The sequence below is a fragment of the Phaenicophaeus curvirostris genome, chromosome 1 (genome assembly GCF_032191515.1).
Source record: "Phaenicophaeus curvirostris isolate KB17595 chromosome 1, BPBGC_Pcur_1.0, whole genome shotgun sequence".
NCBI lineage: Eukaryota > Metazoa > Chordata > Aves > Cuculiformes > Cuculidae > Phaenicophaeus > Phaenicophaeus curvirostris.
The window spans coordinates 60,048,669-60,076,456 of NC_091392.1; the positions used below are offsets into that span (position 1 = coordinate 60,048,669).

The 27,788-nt window shown below is 42.9% G+C and overlaps 2 protein-coding genes across 2 annotated transcripts; one reads left to right on the top strand and one right to left on the bottom strand.

Annotated features, from left to right (window-relative positions):
* Positions 1 to 531: 531 nt before the first annotated feature.
* On the bottom strand, positions 532 to 23,129 carry PARP12 (poly(ADP-ribose) polymerase family member 12). Its single transcript, XM_069859264.1, has 12 exons — positions 22,819 to 23,129; positions 20,634 to 20,769; positions 19,290 to 19,584; positions 18,238 to 18,336; positions 16,921 to 17,044; positions 7,339 to 7,534; positions 6,616 to 6,736; positions 5,006 to 5,102; positions 4,009 to 4,087; positions 2,589 to 2,719; positions 1,764 to 1,915; positions 532 to 1,380 (listed from the first exon to the last, which is right to left on the bottom strand). The coding sequence occupies exons 1-12, from the start codon at positions 23,127 to 23,129 to the stop codon at positions 1,106 to 1,108; spliced, it is 2,016 nt and encodes a 671-aa protein (XP_069715365.1). The 3' UTR covers positions 532 to 1,105.
* On the top strand, positions 8,903 to 11,386 carry LOC138716596 (uncharacterized). Its single transcript, XM_069849762.1, has 3 exons — positions 8,903 to 8,913; positions 10,123 to 10,993; positions 11,024 to 11,386. Exons 1-3 carry the CDS (start codon positions 8,903 to 8,905, stop codon positions 11,384 to 11,386), a joined length of 1,245 nt encoding a protein of 414 aa, XP_069705863.1.
* Positions 23,130 to 27,788: the final 4,659 nt, after the last annotated feature.

Genomic DNA, 27,788 nt, shown 5'->3' on the forward strand with positions numbered 1-27,788 from the left:
CCTTTTCAATAAGTAAGTTTCGTTTTTGAAACTGTTGGTGAGGATTAAGTAGGGACAGAAAACAGCTAAGAATTTACACAATGAGTTGAGTACAGAGACAGATTGCACAGTTTCATTTGCAAATACTTGAATGTGAACTGCTACAGAAGACAAGTTTTATCAAATTTTGAGTTAAAAGGTAGGTAGAAGGAGACAGCCTCTGACTAATGAGCTCACATAAAGATCTATCCTGGAACAATTTTAACTAAATATTGTTTAAACTCGGCAGCCAGTCAATCCTCATGTTACAACCATCAGTGAATTCATCAATTAAATTTATAGAAGTCTCTATTAGTGCAGGGAAACATGGTACCTGCTAAAGAATAGGAGATAGCCACAGTATTTCAAGAATTCCAAGACATCCTTTGTGGTTTTTTAACTCTGTTGCGGTTTAACACAGTTGGCAGTCAAACACCACACAATCGCTCGCTCACTCCACATCCCCTCAGTGGGATAGGGGAGAATCAAGGAGAAAAAACTACAATTCATGGGTTGAGAGAAAAACAATTTAATAGGACAGCAAAGTAAGATACAATAATAATAATCAAATATCCCAAATAAGTAATGCACAATGCAATTGCTACCCACCCACTGACCAACTAATGCCTAGCCCATTCTGAGCCAACCCTCCTTCCAGTTTTATACTGAGCTTGACATCATATGATATGGAATACTCCTTTGGTAAGTTTGGGTCAGCTGTCCTGGCTATGCTTCCTGCCAGCTTCTTGTGCACCTGCTCACCAGTAAAGCACAGGAAGCTGAAAAGATCTTGACTTAGTATAAGCATTATTTAGCAAAAACTAAAAACATTGGTACATTATCAATACTATTCTTGTACTACATCCAAAAAACAGTGTTATAACAGCTACTAGGGAGAAAATTAACACTGTCCCAGCTGAAACCAGGACAACCTCTCATTTTACATTGCACAGAAAGGATAGAGAATAAATGTTTGAACACTCATCTACCCAATTAAACAGCTTCTAAAAATTACTTTTTCCCCTCTTAAGCTAATACTAAAAGAAATGGTTATACCAGCTAAACATAATGATGACAGGTTTTGCTGCTATAGCATGTTTGCCAATGCCTGGTCAACATAGTCTATGAGATACTCTGGATAAATCTGCTGCTTCTCAAAGATGACAAAGATAGAAGGGTTTGAACAGCTATCCACACAACTGTCGTAGAAGTTTTGCTTGTCCTTCAAGGGAGGTCGAACATAAGAAGATCTACCAAGAGTGAACTCCCCCACCAGCACCCGTGCCTGAAACATGGTCCTGGTGTGTAAGTCTGCACAGCAGTAGTTGTGAGAATAAGATGCATCCCTTGCAAAATAGCTTCCTGTAGAAGAGACACCGAGACAGAGTTGATAAGGCACCAAAATTGCAGGGAAAGAAGTGATATTGTGTAAAAACAAATTCATAAGCAAATCCATTAAGCAGTTCACGAACAGCCTTTTCAACGGTCCCTAGAACTGGCCCCTCCTAAGCTTGTATTTTCTTGCAAGGACAGAGTGGACCATAGAGGCCAAGGGCTTTCAGTTTAGCTTAGCTCCAAATGACTATTGCTAAAGTCAGCTATGTTGTCCACATCATCACAGATAAGCCCTAGATTGGCTGAGCACCCTCTTTCTAAGTTTACACCTCTGCAGTAGCTACTGAGAATTTTTTAGCAACTCTAGGGTTAATGAAAGAGCTAAAAAACAAAATGAAAGAGCTGGAAACCTCTGCCATAGACTGTCCCATGAAGGCCACAGATTCTCCAGTCAAAGTTTTGATGACAGATGGCATCAATGTATCTTCTACTGGTCCCATGAAATAAAAATCGCTCATCCACAACCTTTCCACCGTTGCTCTTCTGCATTTGTTCCTTCTGCCTGCAAAATGAAGCAGCATCTTTGCAGTTTCATGGTGGCTGTGCTCAGACAGTTTCCAGCTATGCTGGCACTGATGATTTTACACAGAGAGTACATTCTGAAAATCTTTACATTAAGGCCTGAACTGTGGGCATACTGCCGCCTAGCTCCATACAAACGTGCTTTCATTATACACAAATGCCTCCAGGTATTTATAATAGAAGCGTTTGGCTTCTTTCACTGTTGGGAATGGGGGAGGAATCTTTGTATTATTGTTTCTTCTAAACACAGGAATTCATGTTCAGGCTTTCCTTTGGTGGGTTTTGCATTTAGTTTTGAAGGCTGTTTCAGTTTTTACCCGCTACAAACCAGTATTTGTGCCAGATGTGACTGACCACAGGTTCACGGCTTCAGTGGAAGGCTGCTGTCAAGTACACATGTCTGGCAGAACCACTTACTCAGGAGCAAGGATTCCTCCCACAGAGCTCATCTAACTATTCTATGCTCTGTGTCTTGACTGAGTTTTGGTTTTGTCAGTACCTCTTTATCTACATCTCAATCCTGGCGGTGGGGTGGAAACAGATTCCTGAATGCAGCTGCATTTCAGGAATGCGTGTGTGTATCTTTAGCACACAGCTAACTGCAGAAACAGCAAACTTCATGCACACATACCAGAGTAGTATATTACACATACCATTGATACAGTTCCCAGAGAGATGGGTTCTGAACCCTAGAAATCTTTTTAATAGCTGTTTTGGGCATTGTGCGTTGAAAGTCCAGCTTGACTTTCTTGTATTCTTCAGAAGAACTGTTAAGCTCAATCAGCTGCAAGGAAAAGATAAGAAAGATTAATCTTTTACTGAATCATAACAAAGCCACCCTACCTAGTACACTACTCAAGACCTTTAAAATCTTTTCTGTGAAGCAGAGGTACGAACAGCAAAGATACTCTTGGTAAAAAGTCAGATTAGAGATCTCTGCTCTGTAAAAGTGAGCTCTTACCTAGGGAACATTAACTCCTGGATGCTCTCTTACAAGACATTAAAGGAGCTGCATGCTTTTGTCCAGCCACCTAGCCTCTTTTAATACTGGGCCAAGATACATATGCATGCATATATCAAACAGTACCAAAATACACAGAAGAAATTAGCACATGAATAAAAAAGAACGCAGAATTTATGTTGAGGCAAATAAAAGAATATCATAGAATCATGCTTTTTAAATCTTTATAGTTTATACTCCCTACAGCCAGTGAAAACAAACTGCACTGCCTGATATGTTTTCAACTAAATTGAAAACGCTTTATTCAATCAACCATTTTGGGGAAGAGCAGGGACACATTGCCAAAAATAAGTTCCTTACATGATAGTCCTAAAAACAAGCAAAGTTTTCTACTCGCATGTTTTCTGCAGGAACATCAAGAATGTCAATGTTAGCCTTCCCTATATTTTATTGACAATTTCTTGAGCATTCATATTTTGCAAGTTAGTAATTTTCAGGCTTCACAGAACACGATCTTTTCTGTAAGTATAGTTACTAGAGTTGACAGAGGCGTTGGTGAAGGCAGGAAGGAAGTCAGCAAAAGTAAACCATGCAGATATTAACTGGGTGTGTTACGAAGGTAAACAAGCCCACTCCTCTGGAGTTAGGATACATTTTAATAAGTGACCCCAGCCTGAACTCTGCTGATTTTTGCAATGCTCCGTAGATGTACAGCAGTCTACCTATACACAACTCAGGAAATGGTTACTCTGAAGTTTAGAGGTATGATTTATCTTTGATGATTCAGCATGTTAGGGACTTCAAAGCTATGTATCTTGGGCCCAGTCTTGCTAACACAGCATAAGCTTCAGGCAAATGTGCCAAGGAAAGGGAGACACAGTAGCAGGGAAAGTCAATGTTGCCATGGCTATACTGCCACCATTTGTCAGTTTAAATTTGGGTGTAGCTTCACCTCTAGGTCTACCCACTGCAGTACCAGGCTCAAATTTACAAACAACTCTGCATTATGTTGTGTAACAGTCATCTACAAAGGCACAATAAACACTGAACTTGTGATGCAACAAACCTGTAAGCAACAAAAATGACAGAGAAAAAAACAAAAAGCACCAAACCTGGAATCCCTGTTCAGGCAGGGCAGATTTGTCCCAGTGAGCTGGAATGCCCTTCAACTCTTTTGTATGTTTAAAGCCCCTGAACAAGACATTAAAAATAGGTAATTAAAACAAAACAAATTCCTGCTTTTTATGTACACATGCTATTAAATAATTTTGCCAAGTTTAGGGGAAATACATGCAACCAAACATATTCAGAAATATTTCAAAATTGCCTTTCCAGTTCAGTACATGATGTTCCAAATCTTCACGTCAAGAATTATGGCAGGAAGCAAGATGTCAAATGAGAAAAAATAATATACATACACTGAACTAAACATGAAAGTAGTTCTTTTAGTTGCAAAGAATTGAATGCATACATGAATGCTCTGCTGCACTGGGGTAGATAAATAAAAATGCATCCAGTATCATAACAGTCTGACAGAAACCAGGCAGATATAGCCCTCCCTTTTACTCGCAACCTCGTTTGAAGTATTGCATTTAGCTGCTCTTTTCTGTGTTGCTTAAGCAAGCACTCTTGCAGACTCCCACCTTTTTCTTCACCTATAACAACTACTACTTTCCTCTCAGACTGTCTAGTTCTCAAAACGAATTGTATCTAAACTTGTGCTTAGCTTTAAATATTACTGATGTCAGATGTCAGAAAGTGCTAGTATGCCACAAACATTATTGCTTCCATCTGTATCATCTGCTTTAATAAGATACCTTCCTCTAATCAACAGCTCCCAACAACTCTGTTACATGTTGAATTATCTTTTATGCTCCCACACTTTCTGTGTCTAGGCCCAAACTTCCTTCATCCCCAAGGCTCCGGAGGCTGCTTGAAAACTGTTGATCAGGCTGCAATACTGCCCCTAGCTAGACACTGCAGGAAATGTATGTCCCTTCCCCTCTCAGATTCTTTCACAATTGCCTTAATAGCTACTCCTTCACCTTATTTACATCCTTGGACGACAACTGCTTTCACATCACCCCAGAATGAGTAGTTGCAGTTTACCTTGCTCTTGCCTTTTCTACTTCTGTCTGAGAGACAAATTTAGGTCTTCTGCAAACCATTCTCTCTGTTGTGTAGCGAAGGTTTTTCTGAATCATAGCTGGGAAAAAAACAAACAAACAAACCAACCATACCCTGAACAATCAGAAAGATGTTTTAGAAAGCCTTCACTCTGCTGCAAAACTTGCCACTAAGTTGTTTTCTTAAAAATGTTGACAAAAAGACACCAAGGTTTTTCTACTGCTACACAAAGGGAAGTTAGAGCAGGATATGTAAACCATAGACTATCTATGTAAAACACTAAGAAGGATTTCAGTTTCAGTTTCGCTTTTTAGAAGGAATGGTAGACACTAGTAGCTATTTTCACTTCATTGTTTTCCCAGTCACATTTAATCAAAAAGGTTCAATGTATAATATAATAAATATCTGCTTTTGCTCTGTGGATTGCATTCCTCCATCTCAATTTGCAAAAAGGATACTGTTTTCCTACATGTAGTTATAGATTTCAAACCCCATAAATGCAACTTAACAGCTATGACAGGCCATTCAGAAACAAGACACAGAAACCCCTATTTTAGAGGCATTATTTCTGAATCTTGGAAACTCTGGTACTGCCACATTATACTAGAAACTAAGACTCAGTAGCAGCCAGGAGAATAAGGCCTCATTGTCAGAGAGAAAGAAAGCAAACAAACAAACATCTTTGCACCACTGAGTTTTGGAAGACATATACATTGTTTATGTTTGCTTAAGTTACTAAAAAAGTCCAAACCTTAGAAGACAGATTGAGTTACTATGCAATTTTCCCTTCTAAGACACAAAAGTTTCCCCAGCCTATGCAGAAGACTGCAGCATTGCTTTCAACTGAATCACAAACAACATATCATGTGCCCTTTCTCCTTGGCTGTTTCTTTTCCCTTGCAGAATGGGATAGGAATGGAGAGTTGGATCAAAGGCAACTACACCAAAATGACAGTCTAGGTAGGCTGATTCCCACCACCACTCTTCCCTGTGATTTTTGACAAGGATACTTGGAGATGCAACAGCTCAGAATACAGTGCCATCAAGTAGCTTAAAATTCCTGAACGCCTGGGAAAAATATCTTCCTATTTTGACACAGCCAAGGTATTTCCTCAGCCTTTCCAGACAGGCAGAGCTATGAAAAGAAAATTGCTACATAAATTGTGCAATGCTACAGATTGTCTAGGCCCTATATCTTGCCCAAGTACTCATTCTTCTGCAAGCCAGTGATTAAACCAGACCAGAAGTTGGCTTGCCAATCCTTCCAGAAGTTTTTCACCATCTGTGTTGGTGCAAGTATCAATGGCAATGTCACATTTGAACTTTCTGGCAGACATTCTAAAACCTAGCACAAGAACTCCTTAAAAATTAAGAGGTTTGGAGGAGTAGGAATGCCACGTTGCTTATGTGAACAGCTCTCATCCTGTGAACTTTGACAGCAGCTCTGCCTCTGTAAGCACTGCAGTTCAAAGTTCAAATTTCTCTCTCCTATCTCCTATAGTAATGTAGTTTAAACTACAAAAGGCCTAGGAAGGAGGGAGGGAGTAAGTGAGGGAAGAAGGGAACAAAAACCCAAAGCATATGGAACCTACTTCCAAAATTGAGTTCATATTCATGTCTTCCAGCTTTGAAGTTCAGCTTTGGAGAACTTTTGGCTATATAAGCTTTCTCCAGGTCATCACTGGAGACAGTGGCAGCTGCGTGAACATCATCCTGTGAAGTCAAAACAGAGGAAAAAAGGATTCTCCTGGTCTGTTACAAAAAGCAAGTTTAAAAACCAACAGCTGTAGAATGGTTTGGTGGCTGCAATTATGCATCAGCTTTTGGGCATGATTGTAGCCATCTGGTAAAAACATGTAATAAGCAGGTGAAACTGTCCGTAAAACAAACAAAGTGGTATTATGAAGCCTAAACTTACACCAAAAATTGCATGCTGTGAACTCTACTAATGAGATTGTATATTCACCAACCAGACCTTAGCAAAGGCACAGAGTACTAGTGAAACCTCAGAAAACTGAGGTTTAGTCAGAAGTGATGAAAAGAATGTATTAACTTGATCCTATCTGACATGACTCACTGAAGATTATCTGTCAATAATATTTATGACTTATGAGTGAGCAGTGCCCTGCCTGAGCCAATCAAATTCACAGGGAAAAGATCCCACTAGGCCTCTATAAAAGTCCATCGGTATAGTATGAGTGAGAGGGCGGGAGGGAGAAGGTGACAAACGAGGGGGAGGATATAAACACTGTGCACTTTTCAGTAGTTCTGCACTTTTAAAACAGTTGAGAGCCAGCCCTTTTCTCCACACTTACTTTATTTCCATACTCCAGCCACAGGCCATTTTCATCTTTCCAGTACCAGATCCATTCTGTTGTAAGAATGAAATGAGGGGGTTTGGTCACAGAGGAGGCTGTAGAAAGACGTCTAACCTTTGCAAACCCACAGCACATATCCCGAAAAGAGATGTGTGACAAGGCAGAGCCACTTTCAGTAACAGCATTATTAAATCTATAAAAAGAAAAGAAAAAAAAAATCAGAATTGTTTGTGAAGCTTTACACACAGGTTGAGAAGCCAATCACAAATTTGCAAATTAAGTCAACATCATTCAAAAGTAGAACACAAGCCTGCTCTGTCTTGTGTTTGCACATATTTTGTATTATGTCTCACACTGGTTCATTCCATGGGCAGTAACCATTACCAACTTGTAAACCAGCAAGTTATATAAGATGAACAGAAACTGCAGAAAATGCACACTGCCTTCTTCTTGCTAACCAACGGTATTCTAAGCAGAACACTGTCATAGCTTAGGCATGGTTTCAAAGAGACTCTAATGTAACATAAGAGGCCTAGGTAAATTCTCAAGCATGAGACACAGCATACTGGTATGAGCCCTTTCCAGCACCATCTCACATTACATAATCAGTTCCAAACTCTTAAATGTATTTCTATATTCTTAATGTTCTCTGCACCCACGAGTATCTCTCTCTAGAGGTATACAAGATGGTCTACCAGTTTTGCAATATGGAAAACGGGGGAAAGGAGAGCATATCTCATACTACCTTTCTATCTTCCAACTCAAAAGGTGAAAGGAAAGGTTATTTCTAATCTAAGCCAGTTTATTTCCATTTCTGTGTACTGATAAGCTCTAACCAAAGACAGATTCCCAAAAGTACTTGTGATAAAATAACCATTCTCTGCAGTTTTCCAGCCATTCTCAGTGAGGATTAGATTTCCTACAGTAGGAGCAGTAGGAAGTATTTATACACTTTTTACAGCACAGAATGCTAGAGTCTACAGGTTAGTCACATAAAATAACTGTGGTGGATTGACCCTGGCCAGCAACCAAGTACCCATACAGACGCTCACTTACACCCCCTCCCCTCCCCTGCACAACAGAGGGCTCAAAATAGGAAGAACAGCTAAGCAAAGTTGTGGGTCAATATAAAGGCAGTTCAACACATTAAGAAGGGTTTGCGTGTAAAATAAACAAATAAAGAGAACAAAGCAAATAGCTCACCACCTCCCGCAGGCAGCCTAATGAACAGCCAGCCATCTTGGAAACCAAAAATCCAACCTTTTTCCTCCTCTGCCCCAGGTTTTATTGCTGAACATATGTAAGAGTCGGTTGAAGAATCGACTTCTGCCTCAACATTTTCTCTCAGGTGCTAAGCACAGATGCAGGCCTTAGGAAAATGGCCAAAAAAAAGCTGGTATGGAACAAATGCTTTCTACCTAACAACCTGTACCTCTCAAAAATGTCTTGTACCTGGCTCCAAGCCTCCCTGCTCCCTACCATTGTAAAAGATCCATGAAGCAAGGAGGAAAAGACAGGAAAATTAATGACTGACTTACCACAGACCCATACCCAACAGAGCATGCACACAAGGTGATGATGACTACTGGCCTTCATTGGGAGACCCCAGGTTGACCACCGCTGCCAGAAGGAGCACATGCACAAAGGGAGGAGACCTACAGACACTCCTCTCTTGGCATGTGTGTCCTGCTAAGTGGAGATTGGCACATCTCCACAGGCAAAGGCGGGTCACAGTGTATTCACTAGCATAAAAGACAGCTCTGGAGCAGCTGAATTTGGGGAACAGAAGAAGAAGACAGAAGACCCCTCCCCCCCACCGTGGGATCACCTCAATCAAAGACAGAAGCAGTGGAACGTCTTCTGGAGCGGGACCCCCAGAGACACCGGACATCTGTGGACCTGTGGTGGTAGCTATAAACCCTTTTTCCTTCTGTTTTCTCCCCATCTCTTTCCTTGTTCTCTTTCTCTTTCTCTCGCAAGCCGCTTTACGAGCACAATTAATAAAGTTACTGTTTGGATTCAAATTTAGCTCTGTTGACTTGTTGAATTACTGCTTTTTCTTTGCACTCCAAGATCATAGCTGAAACGAACCATCATGCGTCCACTTAGGAGTGAACTGTGACATAAATTGGCATCACAGACAGGATCCTGATAGAGGCAGAGGGGTAAAAGCCCTCCAAACTCATTTTTGAGGACTCTATTGGGATTCCAGCTATTGGAACTTAAGAGTGCAAAAGGGAAGTTGAATTTTTATTTTACTGACACTCGAGAGAGAGTGAAACCGTATAGCCGTTGGCAGGTGCTTAACTTTCTCAAGTGGATTTGAGTTGTTTTTTGCTGTTGTTTCTGATATTGTTTTTGAGATTGTTTTGTTTCTGAGTCCCTGGATGGGGAAAATGATGACTGAAAAACAGGAGAATAGAAATTCTCAGTTAGTTAATGATAGAGATGAATTTTTTGCATTTTTGGTTAAATACGGTGCTCAACTCTCTCCTACTGTGGAAGATTGGGCTCAAGAGAATTGGAAAAATTTGCAGAGCATAATGGACCGAGTTTCTCTACCAGGAAAAAACAGGGAAATAGTCTGCTCTGGTTTGGGTGCCAGCTTGGTCACAGCCGTTAAAGATCGTCTTAGGCAGTGTAGTGATGGAGAAAAAGTCACAGAACCCTTAGAAAACCTGGTGCACTGTCACCAAATGACAATTTCCAATCTGGAAATGGAATTAAGAGAATAAGGAAAAAGAATTAAGAGAATAAGGAAAAAGAAATCCATTCATTAAGGTTTGCTCTTGAAGTAAATCGTATTATCGGTATTACTGATTCACAGAACACTAGTTCACAGGATATAATTTCATCAGGATCTGAGGAAAAGGTTATCCATCAAATTAACCCAATATACCCACAAAAGGAATTGGAAGAGATGAGAAAACTTGATAAAAATCCCCCTCATTTAAGACCCTTAATCAAAACTGAATATTCTTATCTTAATGATGAAGATAGTGACCCACATATAACCACCAAGGAAACGCCCTATTCTGCCACTGAACTGGCAAAGCTGAAAAAAGAATACAGCTGTCTTAGCAAAGAATCTGAAAGAGAATATGTGTGGCGTGTGTCTTTAACCGGGGGTGACCAAATTCAATTGAGGGAAAAGGAGGCTGAGGGTTATTGGGGCCACAGAGTTTTCTTAACAACAGGCGATCACCAGGCCCCATGGTCCTTAACTCAGCGTGCTGCTTACTGGGCTGGAGGGTTAAACCCTCTGGATAGGGGAGACCCCTTGGCAATAACAGGCACAGCCGACCAATTACTAGAAAGCGTACACGAAACTGCTTGCCTGCAAATGATACATGAGATAAAATTAATTCCTGGATGTGAATCACCAATGATGTTGCCTGTTAACTCTGAAATTATGACTCCCTTGATAAGGGGACTACCCGAATCATTTAAATCCACGGGGATAAGTCTCCAGAGAACCATAGCATCAATGGGTTCTTTGGAGAGGTTGGGGAGCTTTATGCACCGAGGTGATAATAGCAAAAATGCAGGCAGTACCATCACAGACTCTTACGCTAATTCCTCTGACTTTTCAACACCAGCTGGGCTAGGTAACAGACCTTATCCTAGATCTAAAATCTGGACATGGGGGGAGGTAGCATAAGAATTAATTCATCACGGTAAGAAATACTGTCTTGTGAAGCCTTTGGAAGAAAGATCAAGGGACATCCAACACGTAAGAGTTAAAAATGCACCCCCCAATCCCAGTAAAACTGCAGATGTTGCTGAAGAACAGTCACAATCTAAATCCATTTCGGTCCAACTTAAATGGTGGCGTTTAGGGCTTAAAAAGGGAATTCCTAAGGATTTAATGGATGGTTTACCTTTAGAAAAATTGAGCAAACTGGTAACCCAGTGGCATGCGCCAAAACCACATTGGTTTTCTTCTGTGAAAGAAAGTGCACCCATCATGGTTTCAGACCCCCCACTCATTAACGATGCAGGCAAGACATCAAAGCAAATTTCTTCCCCAGAGCAGGGAAACTAGAACCTCCATTTCCTAGTGGTGGGCGAGGAAATGGAGAACGGATTTATAGTCAGCAGCTCACTAAAACAGAAAAAGGAGAGTGGAATAACAAAGCTGATGAACCGGCTAGACTTGCTTCTATGCAAAAGGATCAAACCTCTGAGAATTGGGAGCGCTTGCTTGAGTGGTTGCACGTTAAGCCTAAGCACGCCGGTGCTAAAGACCTGTATCAAGAAGCCCTCGCTCTTGGCCAGCCAATTACTAGAGAAATGTGTAAAACCTGTATAACAGCCTGCAAGCAATGTTGGACACAGCTCAGAAGACACCCTCTACAGGATGATCTTTTGCATTTGAGAGTGGGTAAAGACTTAAGGAATGCCTGGCAGGTGGATTATATAGGTCCCTCTAAAATATCAGAGTGGAAACATTTTGTGCCGGTTGATGTTGAAATTACATCAGGTTTAGTCCCGGCTGAAGCTTTTAAGAGGTCTACAGGAGACAATACCGTGAAAGCGCTGAAAGAATGGTTTGGAACTTTTATAAAACCTCAAGAAATACAGTCAGATAATGACTCTCACTTCTCTGCTAAGGTTGTGCAAGAGTGGGCAGAGACTGAAGGGATTAAGTGGGTTTTCCACACCCTCTCCTATCCACAAGCTAATGGAATAGCAGAAAGGACCAACGGTCTTCTAAAATGACTCCTGAAACCTCCAATCCCTCGGAATTGGGATGTCCGACTGCAGGAAACTGTCAAAGGTGTGAATGACTGTTGGGGGGTAAATGGATGTCCAGAGATCACCATTTTTTGCCCAAAGACTCCTACTCTAACTCCACCTGTAAAAGAACCTAATGATTCTAGAGGATCATCTTATTTCTCAGGAAAACCGGTTCTGGTGGAACTCCCTGCTGTGGGAAGTGTACCATTGGTACTAAAAACCCCTGTAAATAAATGCGCATGGATAGCTACCAGTGCCCTTGGAAAGAAACATAGGATTAATACCCGTTGGATTGTTCCATCATTTTAATTCCTTTTTGCCTGAAAAGGGCAAGTTTTATTTTTTTTTGTTCTTGCAGGAGAACCCCGTGGGACATTGATAATTTTTACAGAAGAAACGTGAATAAAAACTGAAAGCTTAAATTCTGAAAATGATTTACAAAATTTTGATTGGGTTGTTCATACTTTTCTGCATTACACCTCCTAAAGATTCAGGTGGGATGCAGAAAAGAGGAACTTGATTTTCAGCATGAAAAGGCCTCTTCTATTACAGTCATTGGCAATTTTTTAGATTTCAATATGACATCCAAAATTCACCCTGGCATTTCAAAAGAAATATGTTCTACTAAGGACTGGAAATGTATTAGGCAAGATTCTTTTATCTTGTGTTGTTGCCAGAAATTTACTAGCAACAGTACTTCCTGGAACACGAGTGCCATTAATTTAGGGGTTACCAAATCTTGTAAGAAAGAGCAAGGTGATTGCTGGCTCAATTTTACAATGGTTAATTCTTTCTCTGCAGTGTGCGATTGGAGAGCTGACCCAAAAACTCGACAACAAAATGAATGTCGTAACTAAACCAAAACTTGTTGCAATACTCACACACCAAGGCAGAGATACTTCCCTTATTTTAAACGATAAGGAAACGGTTTTTCCTTTTATCACTACTCAAGGTGATGACATTTATATAAGATGCCAATTAGTGGCCGAATCCTTCACTGAGCCAGCAAACAGCTATGGCATTGGACCACATGGTCTTATTCTACCATGCAGAACCCAAAATTTGGACTGTTGGTTAAACTTCACCACAGTAAAATTTTCTCATAGGGTCATGTGTGGAAAAAATAACACCAGACATTGGGGGAAATTAATAATAGAAGTTTCAATACCTATGGTTCCTCCCAAATTAACACTTTGACCAAGGATTTATGAGGTTTAACTATTTGTAATTAGAATCATAGAATCATAGAATAACCAGGTTGGAAGAGACCCACTAGATCATCGAGTCCAACCATTGCTATCATATACTAAACCATGCCGCTTAGCACCTCGTCCACCCGTGCCTTAAACACCTCCAGGGAAGGTGACTCAACCACCTCCCTGGGCAGCCTGTTCCAGCGCCTAATGACCCTTTCTGTGAAAATTTTTTTCCTAATGTCCAGCCTAAACCTCCCCTGGAGGAGCTTGAGGCCATTCCCTCTTGTCCTGTCCCCTGCCACTTGGGAGAAGAGGCCAGCTCCCTCCTCTCTACAACCTCCTTTCAGGTAGTTATAGAGAGCAATGAGGTCTCCCTTTCAGCCACCTCTTCTCAAGGCTAAACACCCCCAGCTCTCTCAGCCGCTCCTCATAAGACCTGTTCTCCAGCCCCCTCACCAACTTCGTTGCTCTTCTCAGGACTCGCTCCAGAGCCTCAACATCCTTCTTGTGGTGAGGGGCCCAGAACTGAACACAGGATTCAAGGAGCGGTCTCACCAGTGCCGAGTACAGAGGGAGAATAACCTCCCTAGACCTGCTGGTCACACCATTTCTGATACAAGCCAAGATGCCATTGGTCTTCTTGGCCACCTGGGCACACTGCTGGCTCATGTTCAGTTGGCTGTCAGGCAACACTCCCAGGTCTTTCTCCTCCAGGCAGCTTTCTAGACAGACTTCTCCTAGTCTGTAGCACTGCAACAAATGTTATTTAAACCAGAATGGTCTCTCAAAAGGGTTGAATTGTTGATGCAAAATAATGTCTTGGAAACACAACCTTCCTGTTCTCCCTTTTTACGCACCTCTTTTGAGGAATGGACCACCTGGTTATGTAGATCAGAAACAAATATTGAGAGACCTGACTAGTGTTTTGAGAACCTGATTGGAGGTTCTGAATCGTATTGATTAGAATCATAGAATCATACACTCACCAGGTTGGAAGAGACCCACTGGATCATCGAGTCCAACCATTCCCACCAATCTCTATACCATGCCCCTCAGTACCTCATCCACCCGCACCTTAAACACCTCCAGGGAAGGGGACTCAACCACCTCCCTGGGCACACCGTTCCATTGCCTAATGACCCTTTCAGAGAAGAATTTTTTCCTTATGTCGAGCCTGAACCTCCCCCGGCGGAGGTTGAGGCCATTCCCTCTTGTCCTGTCCCCTGCCACCTGGGAGAAGAGGCCAGCTCCCTCCTCTCTACAACCTCCCTTCAGGTAGTTGTAGAGAGCAATAAGGTCTCCCCTCAGCCTCCTCTTCTCCAGGCTAAACAACCCCAGCTTTCTCAGTCGCTCCTCGTAAGACTTGTTCTCCAGCCCCCTCACCAGCTTTGTCGCTGGTGACACTGACCAAAAGGTTTGTCATTTTGAAGTTCGTCCTGAGGTTGACCCTAAAACTGTAATAATTGACATTGGCAAAGGTTGTATATACTTGAGAACTGGTTGTAATAATATAACAGTAGAGAACGTAATAGCTTATATCAATAATCACATGAATTTTTGTGTTTGTAATTTTACTGAAATCACAGGATGTGACTCCTCTTACTCAGCTCCAGTCACTTCCCACCAAATTCTAAAATCTAACCATACATTGATTGATGAGTTAATGTCCGAACCTATTGGAATAAGTGTAACTCAAAGGAATTATTACAGCATCGAGATTATATTCAAATATTGGAGGAGATTAAGAAAAACGGACAAAAAACTGATAACAATTCACCACAGTGTGGATGAATTACAGCAAATCGTGAAAAGAGTGACAAGGGATGGAGGACATAATTGGTGGGATACGCTATTCGGGTGGTCACCTGCTGCTGCAGGCGTCCTGAACAAGCTGTGTCACCCTATTGTTGTTCTCCTTATTCTTTCCCTAAACATTATCACTCTGTCTGTGATATTGTACATTCTTAATTGGTGAATGATAAAGCAAATGAGACTTTGGTCATCCACATTCAATACACAAAAGTCCTTGAGTGTCATATCCAGCACAGACATCCCGAAATTTATCGATGTTGAACGGGTTGCGAGGCAAAAAGTAATGTAAAAAATCTTTCCTCCCTTTTTCTCTCTCTCTCTCCCTCTCTTTCTTTCTCTTTCTCTTTCTCTTTCTCTTTCTCTTTCTCTTTCTCTTTCTCTTTCTCTTTCTCTTTCTCTTTCTCTTTCTCTTTCTCTTTCTCTTTCCCTCTTAGTGCTACTGCCATGTGGTCCCAAAGACGACTTATCACGAAGAAAACAGTTCCTGAAGACAAATGTTGAGCCACCAGGTGGTGTAAGAAAGAATCGATTTCTGCCTCAACATTTTCTCTCAGCACAGATGCAGGCCTTAAGAAAATGGCCAAAAAAAAGCTGGTACGGAATGAATGCTTTCTACCTAACAACATATACCTCTCAAAAATGTCTTGTACCTGGCTCCAAGCCTCCCTGCTCCCTACCATTGTTAAAGATCCATGAAGCAAGGAGGAAAAGACAGGAAAATTAATGACGGGACTTACCACAGACCCATACCCAACAGAGCATGCGCACAAGGTGATGATGACTACTGGCCTTCATCGGCAGACCCCAGGTCGACCACCGCCGCCAGAAGGAGCACATGCACAAAGGGAGGAGACCTACAGACACTCCTCTCTTGGCATGCGTGTCCTGCTAACTGGAGATTGGCACATCTCCACAGGCAAAGGCGGGTCACAGTGTATTCACTAGCATGAAAGACAGCTCTGGAGCAGCTGAATTTGGGGGAAAGAAGAAGAAGACAGAAGAAGACACTCCCCAGTCGCCCCACAGGATCACCTCAATCAAAGACAGAAGCAGTGGAATGCCTTCTGGAGTGGGACCCCCAGAGACGCCGGACATCTGTGGACCTGTGGTGGTAGCTATAAACCCCTTTTTCTTTCCTTTTCTCGCCATCCCTTTCCTTGTTCTCTGTCTCTTTCTCTCGCAAGCTGCTTTGCAAGCACAATTAATGAAGTTACTGTTTGGATTGAAATGTAACTCCCTTGACTTGTTGAATTATTGCCTTTTTCCCGTTACACTCTGAAATCATAAATGAAACAAACCATCACGCGTCTGCTTATGAGTGGACCCTGACAACATGACATTATGTGGTATGAGAGATTCCTTTGGTCATTTCAGGGAAGCTGTCCCGGCTGATCCTCTCCCAATCTCTTGGCCACCCCCAGCCTACCCACTGCAGAGGAGCAGGGCAGAGTGGGAAAAGGAGAAAGCCTTGACCTTGTGCAAGCACTGCAGAGCCATACCTGAAACACTGATGCATCATCAGCACTGTTTTAGTCTCAAATCCAGAACACAACACTGTATGGGCTGCTATGAACAAAGTTAACTCCATCCGAGATCAAACCCCGTATGGTAACCCAGAGGGTCCTATACAGACTTCAGGCATAAGTAAGTCCCAATGGATCAGATCTCTGGCAACAGCAGGTCAGCAAAGTGAAGTCAGTAGAAAGAGCACCACTGAATGAAGCTACTTTTGTAATGAATGCAATAGAATCATAGCAATTTATAGCCATTAAGGGCCTGGTCCAATACAACAAACTCCAAACATTATTACATTTTTCATAAGAGTTTATACCTGGTGTTATGGGGGTCACAATATGCTTTTTCTATTTCTTCCATATTCTTCAAGTCTTTCCAGGTATTACCATCAGAGATCTGCCATCTATATGGCAAGTGAAAATGAATTCTGATACACTTGTCTATGAAAGTTAAAAACAAAACAAAACAAAACGTAGAAGAGATGCATTATTTTTACAGGCTATGAGAAGAACTCAAATATTTTAGGGCTATATACCTAGTTAGTGGAAGTATCAAATGCATAGCTATGGAAAGTGTTCACCTATGAAATCATTACAAACAGCAGTTCAGAATTTTTCAGCATGAGAAAGCAAAGCCTGATATTTGAGCTTAGGCAGAAGTTCAGTTTCTGCACCTACTAGATTATCTTTGTGCATCATACTTGCTAGCAGGAGCTCAGTGGTGAAGGACCATTCTGCCTTCTCAGTTTCAGAGACAAAAATTTACATGACTCAAGATGACAAGCTTATATGAGGCTATTATTTCACATATAGAATAACAGTGTCGACTCAAATATTTATGCTAAACTACTTACTCTCAAAGTCACATTACTGAGTTAAAAAATGCACTACAGTGCTTGGTTTTAGCATAGAAGGCAGCTCATTTAGGGACTTCAAGAAGCCTCTAAGCTTTGAGATCTCAGCAAGAACAAGAGCATAGTTGTAGTAGTGTCCCAGGTACAGTAAATGTTACTCAGAAGAGTCCGTATGTAGTCACTCCTCAACAGAAGCAAAGACCACATCACCAGTACACATATGCATAAACTTGAGGTGAGCTTTCACAGCAGAATAACTGGTAAAGTAACTGCAGGGAAAATCAAGATTGTACCACACTGTTCGTTTGAGAAGGGGTACAGTACATCATGGAGCTACTACAGGTCAAGAACATCAAGAAGGAAAAGGATGACAGAAGGACAAGAAAGCTGGCACAGTAGTCTTTTTCCTGGAGGAAGACAGCTCAGACATGTGGAACAGAAGAGTGCTAGAAGAAAAAAGGAAGAATATAGAATTCAGAGTATCTTTTGTAGCTATTTGGAAATGGCTCATATCATTCAGCAATCCCATAGGTGAACACAGGTGGAGTAGCTAATCTCCAACACAGGCAGGTGTTCTACATTTCAGAGTAAAACAAAACAGCTACTTTGTTTGGTATACCAGGTAGGTTAAGCACTTTCCTACCAGTACCTATGATTATAATGAGATTTAACTAAAGATAAGCATAAGCTCTGAAGCTTCCCCTTTCTGTGAAAGACGTCTATCACTTTCTCTTTATAAGAAAAGGAAAACAGACTAGACTCGATGCAGTCACAACCTACCTTTAAAGCAACAACTTCTATATAGATGATACAAACAGATCTGTTCCAATTCATCATCACTTCCAGTTGAGGACTCCTGGCTAGAGCTGTGTTTTCTCTCTGGAAGGGGTAGTTATAGGCCTTTTTAATATAGTTTATTTCAACAAGAGCTCTTAAAAGGTAGGGAAGATGCCTAAAACATCGTGCATGACTACATAACTGCATTCAGTTCCAAAAAGACACAAAAGTACTTTGATAACCTTGTATACACAAAAGTCCCATCCCTTTAACCATGCTTTCTGAACTTGAATTCCCAAAGACTCCAGAATTCTTCAGGTAGTTTTTAACTATCACCTCAAAACAAGAATAGAAGGCAATGCCTTTACCTTTCTAGATGCATTTAAGTTAACAGTGCATTCCACATAGCTGTTCACATTGGCAACTATAAAATCTGAAGTCTCGAAATTTGATACTGCTGTAAATTAAAGCACATCTAAGGAAACGAAAAAAGGAAGAAGGAACTGCAGGGAGATTAGCAGAGATTTACACATACTTGGATTTTCTGTTCTATTATGCTTTTCTTTCCTGCTAAATTATACTTAACTTGCAATTCTAAAGTACTTCAGAAGAAAAGAACAAACAAAATATTATATCTCTGAGAAATAATTAGGATAGTGCTACCTGTGAATTCTTGTGCTAGACAAATTCTAAAGAAATTTTTAAAGAAAAAAATGGATAAAGTAGTTTATAATCACACAAGTAAATGCCATCCCTATTCTTAAACAGTTCTCTACCCTTGTTTATGTTTTCTACCAAGGAAAAAGTTATACGTCTCACTATTTCCAGTTCCTGTTTTGCTTTTCTAACCCCAAACTTGAGATTTCTATAAACACTAAGCACTTTCTCAGGAACCCATAATGCCTTGAAATCCACTTCACTTGACAATAAGATAGGTGCAGGGTCCCTCCCAAAAAATGCATCAAGATGTCAATTCACTCTTCATTAACATCTGTGAGAACACTATATTCCCTATAGTGACTCTTCAGACGTTTTCAAAAGATGGTATCGTTTACCTTTACATTGTGAGGACTTGGCATCTTCAATGTCGCACATGTTCATGTTGCCATTTTTTATGTCATACATATTCCTATAAATTGAGGGTAGTTTCTCAATAATGTCTGAGCTCAATCCCTGTCTCTCCAGTTTCTCATAACATTCTGACTGAAATAAGTCATGGGATCGCTTGCAGGTGCTGCCAAATCTGCACAGTCCCCGCAAAAAGTACTGGCAGACATGCAGTTTTGTGCAGATCTTTTTATAGGTACAAGATCCATCAGGTCCATCACCTTTGTTATAATGCAGGCAGACCTTGGATAAAGGACAAAAAAGAGAATTGAAAGATTAAAGTACAATGTGCTTACACAGACTGTTTGAATTCACAACTTCTAAACGTTTACAGATTTACATTTGCATTTAAAAGACTTCTTCTTGTTTTCAAAATGATTACTTGCAAGTTTTCCCTCTTCCCTACTAACGCTAGAAAGATCTTTCAGAACAACCATCACCTTACAGAGCTTCTGAAGCAGATAAGATTTTGTTCTAAATCACATAAACGTAGGACAGTGGATTTTATTGTGTCACTACCCAAACCTGTTGGGTTTGTAGTTTTGGAATAGTGAACTTTTTTGACTTGAATTTGATGGCAAGAGGCACTGGATCTGGCTTGGATGGAGTTAACTTTCTTCACAGCCAACCATACCACGATATGTTTTGGATTTGTGACCAAAACAGTGCTAACAGCACACCAAGTTCCAGCTACTGCTGAACAGTGCTTGCAGCATCAAGGCTTTCTCTTTTGTTCCACTCTGGCCCTTTGACCCTGGGTAGGCAAGAAACTGATAGAGGACAAATCTGAGACAGATAGCCCAAAATGGCCAAAGGGATATTCCATGATATATAATGTCATGATCTAAAGTAACAACAACAAAAAAAAAAAAAGGAGGGGTGTTGGCTCCTTTTTACAAGGTGGCCCTTGCTCAGAGACTTTGCTGGGCATCGGTCTGCTTGTACAAGGTGGTGACTAACTTCCTTTGCACCACTTGTTTTCTCCTCTCTTTCCCTACTAACTAAACTGCCTTTATCTCTATCCACAAATTTTGTCACTTTTGTTACTCTTGTTTTCTCTCACCTGCCCTGCTGGGAGCAGGTGAGAGGGGAATGAGTGAGGGGCTATGTGAATGCTTAGCTGCCAGCTAGGGTCAACTCACCACAGACGAAAACAGAGGATGCAGATTTAAAGTTTTAGATTTGCGTTATACTAACCAAAGTGACACCTAACATCTCCATCTACTACCAAGCCTCTTCCACTTTGTGATGTTCTCTGAAACACAAGGCTAAGAAATTGTTACAGTACTCACCTCTGGTAAAAGGGAAGGGTCATTTTGAAGCAAAAGCTGGCGGAGTTCATTACTGTTTAAAGTCTCAAGTCCGTATTGTCTTAGAACATTGAGATTGTGGTCGGAGTGGAAGTCGTGAACAAACCTGCAGTCCTTCCTAGAAAGTCAAGAAACCCAAGTACAAAACAAGTGTAACTTTAGCAGTATTTTGCTACCCCACTGGCATCACACCGAACACTTTGTTCCAGTTTTGGCTGTGACGGAGGTAATTTTCTTCCCAGCAGGTGCTGTGTCATAGAGTTTGTATAAGAATGTTGATACCACATTAATATTTTTAGTTGTTGCAAAGAAATCAAGGCCTTTTTTAGTTTCCCATGGTCTGCTAGATAGTGGGTGGGCAAGAAGCTGAGAGGGAGCACGGCCAGGCAGCTGAGCAAAAAGATATTTTATACTAGATAACATTATGCTCAATACATGAACAGGAAGTCTGACAGGTGTTGAGGTTCATCTGCTTGGGAATCACAGCTTGGGGACAGGTTGAGTATTGCTTGCTGGGTACATTGTTTTGTACATTCTATTATTATTATCCTTATTCTCTCTCCCTTTTGTTGTCCTATTAAAGTGTCTTTATCTCACCCCAGAAGTTCTCCATTTTCTCAACTCTCCTCCCCATTCCACAGGGGAGGGGGAACTGAGAGAGTGGCTGCAAGGTCCCAGGTTGCTGGCTGGGGTTAAAACCATGACACAGTTTAAAAAGCACAACAAATTAGCTAGTTTCAGAAAAATCTGTAGTGCTCCTTTATAAAGTAATTACGTGATTTGCTAAGCAGATCACATAATTACTATGGGGATAACTGCCACACTATTTCTGATTTACAGCCATTATAACATTAGTATGGTCTGATAATATTGGCATTTTTCACCTGCAGCTCACAACCATGTGCAAGAAAATGCCAAAATGGCAGAATAACACTCCCTGTCACTCAAATCAGTAAACAGACTCCCCAGCTCCAGGTAGCACGAAGGGCTCAGGTTCACAGCCTGCAGCTGACTGAGGGCAGGGGTTAAGGTTTTCACACAGTTTGGCTTTAAGCACCTCCTCCCCACCTCTCTGCCCTGCCACCAGAGGCAGGGAGCTGGGGAGGAAATGCAGCAAGCCAAACTCTGTGAGGTAACCCCTTAGTGGCACAAAATGAGGGAAAGCAGCATTTTTTTTCAACATCGAAAAGGCAGCAAGGCCATTACTGAAGCCTCCTCCCAGTGAAAGGGGCACACTGAGCCCAAGGCTGGGCAGAGTCACCCTCACCCCATGGAACAAGCTGGTTCCAAGCCCAAGCTCTCAGCCCGCAGCGAGACAGGCAGAAGTGGCCGCAGTTCCCTGTCGTGACTCGTTGAAGTAACAAGAGTTCTCTCTCCAGAAGAGCTGCCTTTCCAACAAGTGTGTTTGCTGAGCCCTGCCAACAGCAGTGGGGCGGCCAGCACAGCCCACAGCAGCGCCCAGCCCCGCTGCTCACCACAGGGCACAGAAGCCTGAGGGGTGAATGGCATCACCCGAGCCCTGGGCAAACTCCTGCCCCTCTGGGGAGACTCCATCTGCAGCACTGTGTCCAGTTCTGGAATCCCCAACATAAGAAGGAGATGGAGCTGTTGGAACGGGTCCAGAGGAGGCCTACGAGGATGATCTGAGGGCTGGAACACCTCCCACAGGAGGACACGCTGAGAGAGCTGGGGTTGGTCAGCCTGGAAAAGAGAAGGCTTCGAGGAGACCTTATAGAGACCTTCCAGTACCTGAAGGGGCTACAGGAAAGCTGGGGAGGGACTTTTTACAAAGGCTTGTGGTGATAGGATGAGGGGGAGTGGCTTTAAATTGGAAGGGGGAAGATTAGACTAGACGTTAGGGAGAAATTCTTCGTGATAAGGGCGGTGAGGCACTGGAACTGCCCAGGGAAGCTGTGGCTGCCCCATTCCTGGAGGTTTTCAGGGCCAGGCTGGACGGTGCCTTGAGCAGCCTGGTCTGGTGGGAAGTGTCCCTGCCCAGAGCAGGGGCCTGGAACTAGATGGGCTTTGAGGTCCCTTCCACCCCGGCCCATGCTACGATTCACAGACTCCATCACCTCCCCCCAGGTCCCAGCCCCTCCCGGCCCAGGGCAGCGCCGAGGGCAGGCGGGTGTCCTCCCCTCGGGAGGCGACGGCCGCTCGCTCTCACCTGGCCCGCTGGTTGCGGCACAGCCCCCTCAGGTGGTACTTGCAGAGGTGCAGCCGCCCGCAGCGCCCATCGCAGCCCGCGCCGTGCCGCTGGCAGAGCCGCACGGGGCTGGTGGCCACCACCACCACCTCCTCCTCCTCCTTCGCCCCAGCGCCCGCCCCCTCGCGGGGCCGCCTCGACAGCGTGAAGCGGTGCGAGTCCCGCAGCGCCAGCTCCAGCTTCGGCCGCTCGGCCGGCAGCCGCCGCAGCAGCTCGCCCCGCTCCAGGCTCCCGCCGCTGCCGCACAGCTCCCGCAGCGCCCGCGCCGCCATCGCCGCGGCGGGAAACGAAACCGAAACGGCGGCCGCCCCGGGGAGGAGCCGGGCCCGCGGGCGCTGCCCTCGCTGCCTTCCCTCCCTCTCTCCCTCCCTCCCGCCTTCCTTCTCGCTCCCTTCCTCCTTCTCTCCCTTCTTCTCTCCTTCCGTCTTTTCTCTCCCTCCGTCCCTCCTTCCTTCTCTCTCTCCCTTCCTCCTTCCCTCCCTACCTCCCCCCTCTCTCTCCCTCCCTCCTTTCTTCCTTCTCTCCGTTCTCTCCCTCCCTCCCTCCTCTCCTTCTCCTCCCTCCCTCCTTCTCCTCCTCTCCCTCCTCTCCTTCTCTCCCTCCTCTCTCTACCCTCTCTCCCTCTCTCCCTCTCTCCCTTCTCTCCCTTCTCTCCCTTCTCTCCTCCTCTCCTTCTCCTCCCTCCCCTCCCTACCTTCTCTCCTTCTCTCCCTCCTCTCCTCCTCCTCCCTCCCCTCCTTCCCCTCCCTACCTTCTGTCCCTTCTCTCCTCTCCCTTCTCTCCCTCCTGTCCTTCTCCTCCCTCCCTCCTCCCTCCCTTCTCTCCCTTCTCTCCCTTCTCTCCCTTTTCTCCCTCCCTCACTCCTCTCTCTCCCTCCCTTCCTTCCCTCTCACCCTCCCTCCCTCCCTCGCTCCTCTCCCTCCCTCTTCTCTCTCCCTTCCCTCTTCCCCTCCCTGCACTGCCCTCCCCATCGTGGTGCTGCAGATGGTGTTTTCACAGAATTATCCCTTTTTCACAGAATTATCCCGTTTTCTCTAGAACCTGCCCCTGGCGCCTGAGTTGCTGTCACTGTTCCCGAGATTCCCTTCCTCTGCTGAGATGCTCCCAGAAACCCAGGGTCACCCAAGAAGCCTTTCCCGTCTCTTCGGTGGGGTTTGGGTTGTTTTCCTTTAAGCTACATGCAGTCGTAGTGCATGTGGGCCTTGTACCTCTCTCTTCTTGCTGATTTTTTTTGATTGTATTGGCTGTTTTTAACCAAATGTGATGAAAAAAAAGAGGTGGCAACTGCAAGGTTGCAAATCTTCGATAGGCATAAGTGGCCCAGGGCAGAAGAGAGACCACAGCCAAGTCTCCTTCGTCACCTTCAGTTATGAGAGTTGTTGAATCATAGAATCATTAAGGTTGGAAAAGACGGGATTATCAGGTCCGTACTGCCAGCCTGATGCCAATGTGCCTACTAAACTATGTCTTGAAGTGCTATGTCTACATGCTTTTTGAACACCTGCAGGGATGGAGACACCATCACTTCCCTGAGCAGCCAGTTCCAATGCTTCGCCACTCTTGTGGTAAAAAAAAAAATTCTTAATATCCAATCTAAACCTCCACTGGTGTAACTTGAGGCCATTTCCTCTTGCTCTATCACTAGTTACTTGGGAGAAGACACCAGCACTCACCTCGCTACAGCCTCTTTTCAGGAAGAAGGCTGGCAGGTGAATTCAGCCATTGTTTGGCATCAAAGAAACTTCTCTATTAAAGTTTCTGACCAGTTTTCTGATGATGCTTCATGAAGGCCACTTTATCAGTCCTCTCTTTTCAATACTTAAATTAAAAGCTCAGTCGTGGGCATGCATCTGCAGGACATGCAACTGCTCAGGTTGCAACACACATTGTACCATATGCTACACTGTCACTGCGTTCTCTTGCGCTGCAGACGTGGCACCAGGCTGCAGCCAAGCAGTACGCTTACTGTCTGGAAGATCATAAACTCTTTAGAAGGGAGACCATACTTTCACTTTTTAAAGTACCTTCCTCTGGGTCATTTTGGCATGTTGCATCATGTTCATTCAGAAGCATGATTTAAATGATGGTAAAACAATAGTGTAAAATAACATTATTTAAGTCAGACTGGCAGAAATAGGCACAGGCACTCTTAAAGCAGATGGTAATTATCATTGAACTAGAGTCCTGTCTGCTTCCTTCATTTGCCATCCAGGTTCTGTTGTGCCTTTCCCTTTGTCATATTTCCTGCTTGTCCTGTGAGATCAGGAAGGGAGTGACAAAAATGAGAAGCTAGACAAGTACATCGAACAGAAGAACAGCTATACTAGGTCAGTTTGAGGTTCATGTAGAGCTGTAGCCTGCCTCCAAAAGGCTGTTAACAGATGCCTAGGAGGCAACATGGAAGGCTGTAGCATTGCTTTCCTTCATCCCTCCCTTCCAGCATCCACTATTAGCTTTCTTGAAAAACGGGTAAAGTGCTATTCACTTTCTTGGTTCAATTTCAGATTTTATATTGACTCGTGATATCACATCCCTCTTTGTGTCTCTTTTCCAAACTAAAAAGTTTTGATCTGTTTTAGGCTATAATTGCATGGAAGTAATTCCATAGGTTGGTCTGTCTTGGTCTTCCTTTGTTCCTTAAGACAGTCTTTCCTTAAGGGCCAAACCTCCCAATCGTATAGAAGACGTGAGTACATCAAACATGCACAGTGGTTTTTCAGTGGTTTTTGTTTTGTCTTCTGTTACTTTCCCAATAATCCCTTCTATTAGGTTTTGTTGATTACTTTTGAGGTGGAGTTTCACAGTTCATTTACGTATCTCAAATTCACAGGACAAGGTACTCTATAAGTTGGACTTTATTTTATGAGCTCATTAGGAAAGAAAACATACAAACACATCAAACAAGGGCTTGGTGTGATTTTGTACAGACTTGTGAAATGTGAATTCACTAACTCATCAGTTCATTAATTCATGGTGTAACTCATGCACCTATGAGCAAAATACTTACCTCACTGAGGATGAGGGTGTTCATTCTTCCTCCTCCATCAAGGTATGGGCATCCCCTCTATCACACCAGGAAGCACAAAAGCCTCAGCATCGGGTCGGCTTCATAAGCTTCTTGTATAAGCTGATGGCATTTATCTCTTCCAGCTTGAAAGTTTGGTCTATGCCATTTTCATAAGTTAGTGGATTCTGCAGAAAATTCCAGAGGATTGATATACAAGAATGCAGAATATGATTGCTACAGGAGACAGCAAGCTGCAGGTGGTAATGGCTGCATAATGACCTTTATCCTTTTCTGTCCATCCTGTCCTGCTTATGTGTGTTGCTCTTGATTTGACCTAATGGTGCTGCTCCCACCATATGAGTGAACAGACACATTGGAACTGGTATTTCCACAGAATTATCCCATTTTCACTAGATCTTATTACTGACCAGTAACAGTTCAGAAGCCGTCACTATCCATATGAAGACAGGATACTTCCTGCCTTGTTGTCTAACTATACACTGAATTTTAGCTGCCATTTCATCATCAAGTGTACTATAGGGTTTTTCAGGAATTCCTCATACTTTGTCATAATCACTGTTTCCCTGAAGAGTAGTGTGGTCTTGGCAAGTCTTACTGGCTTATCCTCTTTTCCTGATGATTTATGGTAACGAGTGCGTGGCTGAGCAGGCCCACACTGTGGGACTGCCCTCTACTGGAAAGAGCTTTTGGAAATCTATCTCAACTGTACAAACCCTTCTGACCCTTGTCTACACACTTGTTATTGCCCTCAAATAGTTCCAATTAATTTAGCTCCAATTAATTTCTGAGGTATAAATTTAAAAAAGCCTTGCTGGATTTTGCTTCCTCCTGCTCCTCATTGCAGGTTTCAGTGATTTGGCTTTCAGCTCCACAATTCTCTGGATCCCTCCTGTGATCCACATGCCACATTTGCTACTGAAAGTCCTCAGGACTTCCAAGTAAGAGATTACACACCACGCATTGAAATTGGCATAATCACAGGGCAGCTGAGGTTGGAAGATGCCTTAGGAGGTCATCTGGTCCAAATTCAAATTCACCTCTTTCATCTGTGGGTTGTTCAGAACATTTGGCATGTTGTCTAATGTTTTCAGGTTGTTGGATGACTATGTATGCTGCCACATCTGCAGGAGATGTCTTGACTGAACCAAGACTCAGAAAACCCTTTAGGGTAAAGAGCGTTGAAGCCAGCATGGTACTAGACAATTCCCTGTGGGCATCCATTTAATTTTTCTATCCAGTGCTCTAAAATCTATCCCATCTAGCTGACTTCCAACCTTTTACATCTTAAAGACCTGTTGCAGCATCACTGTGCAGTCCAGGTAGGTGTTACAACTGCATGTCCCCTCTACACTTCCTTTCCTCATGCATCTGAAATAAAATTCCACATTCAATTGACAGAAATATGGCATATTTTAGTCACAAGATATTTGTAGGTGATTATGCCAATGCAGATGTCAATATTATAGATGGAGAAGTACCAAGGAGAGCAGTGAAGGTTAGGGTTGGAGAGGTGTTTTCAGGTAGATTTGCACCGTTGCAGTTCATTCCAATGTGCTGATGTGTGTATCACGAGGAAGTTCTCACTGCAGTTTCTGCTTTGCAGCTAGAATGAGTTTTTCAAGGCTCTGGAGCAGAATGATTGTTCTATCTCTTTTCATGAGAACAAATATAAAACTCAGAAAACAGCCAACGATTGATGTAGAGAGAAGATTTGCAGAGCTGCCTTTGAATTTACATACCTTCCCATCCCCAAACGCATACTTCAAGTAAATCATAGCTTATTCCCTCTCACACAAGTTTCTTGTACTTTGTTTTGTGGCATGTTCCTCAGGAAGAGAAAAAAGTACCTCTTTGATTTGATAGAACTTCCCCACCTATGAAATATATATAAGCAAAATTGTAT

Excerpts from the sequence above, each read along its gene's own strand:
- LOC138716596 (XM_069849762.1), top strand. Across the intron at positions 10,994-11,023 it reads AAATCTGGACATGGGGGGAG|AAATACTGTCTTGTGAAGCC; the intron begins GTAGCATAAGAA and ends CATCACGGTAAG.
- PARP12 (XM_069859264.1), bottom strand. The coding sequence starts at position 23,129 with ATGGCGGCGCGGGCGCTGCGGGAGCTGTGCGGCAGCGGCGGGAGCCTG. Across the intron at positions 19,585-20,633 it reads ACCCTTCCCTTTTACCAGAG|GTCTGCCTGCATTATAACAA; the intron begins GTGAGTACTGTA and ends CCTTTATCCAAG. Across the intron at positions 2,720-4,008 it reads TGCCTGAACAGGGATTCCAG|CTGATTGAGCTTAACAGTTC; the intron begins GTTTGGTGCTTT and ends TTTTCCTTGCAG.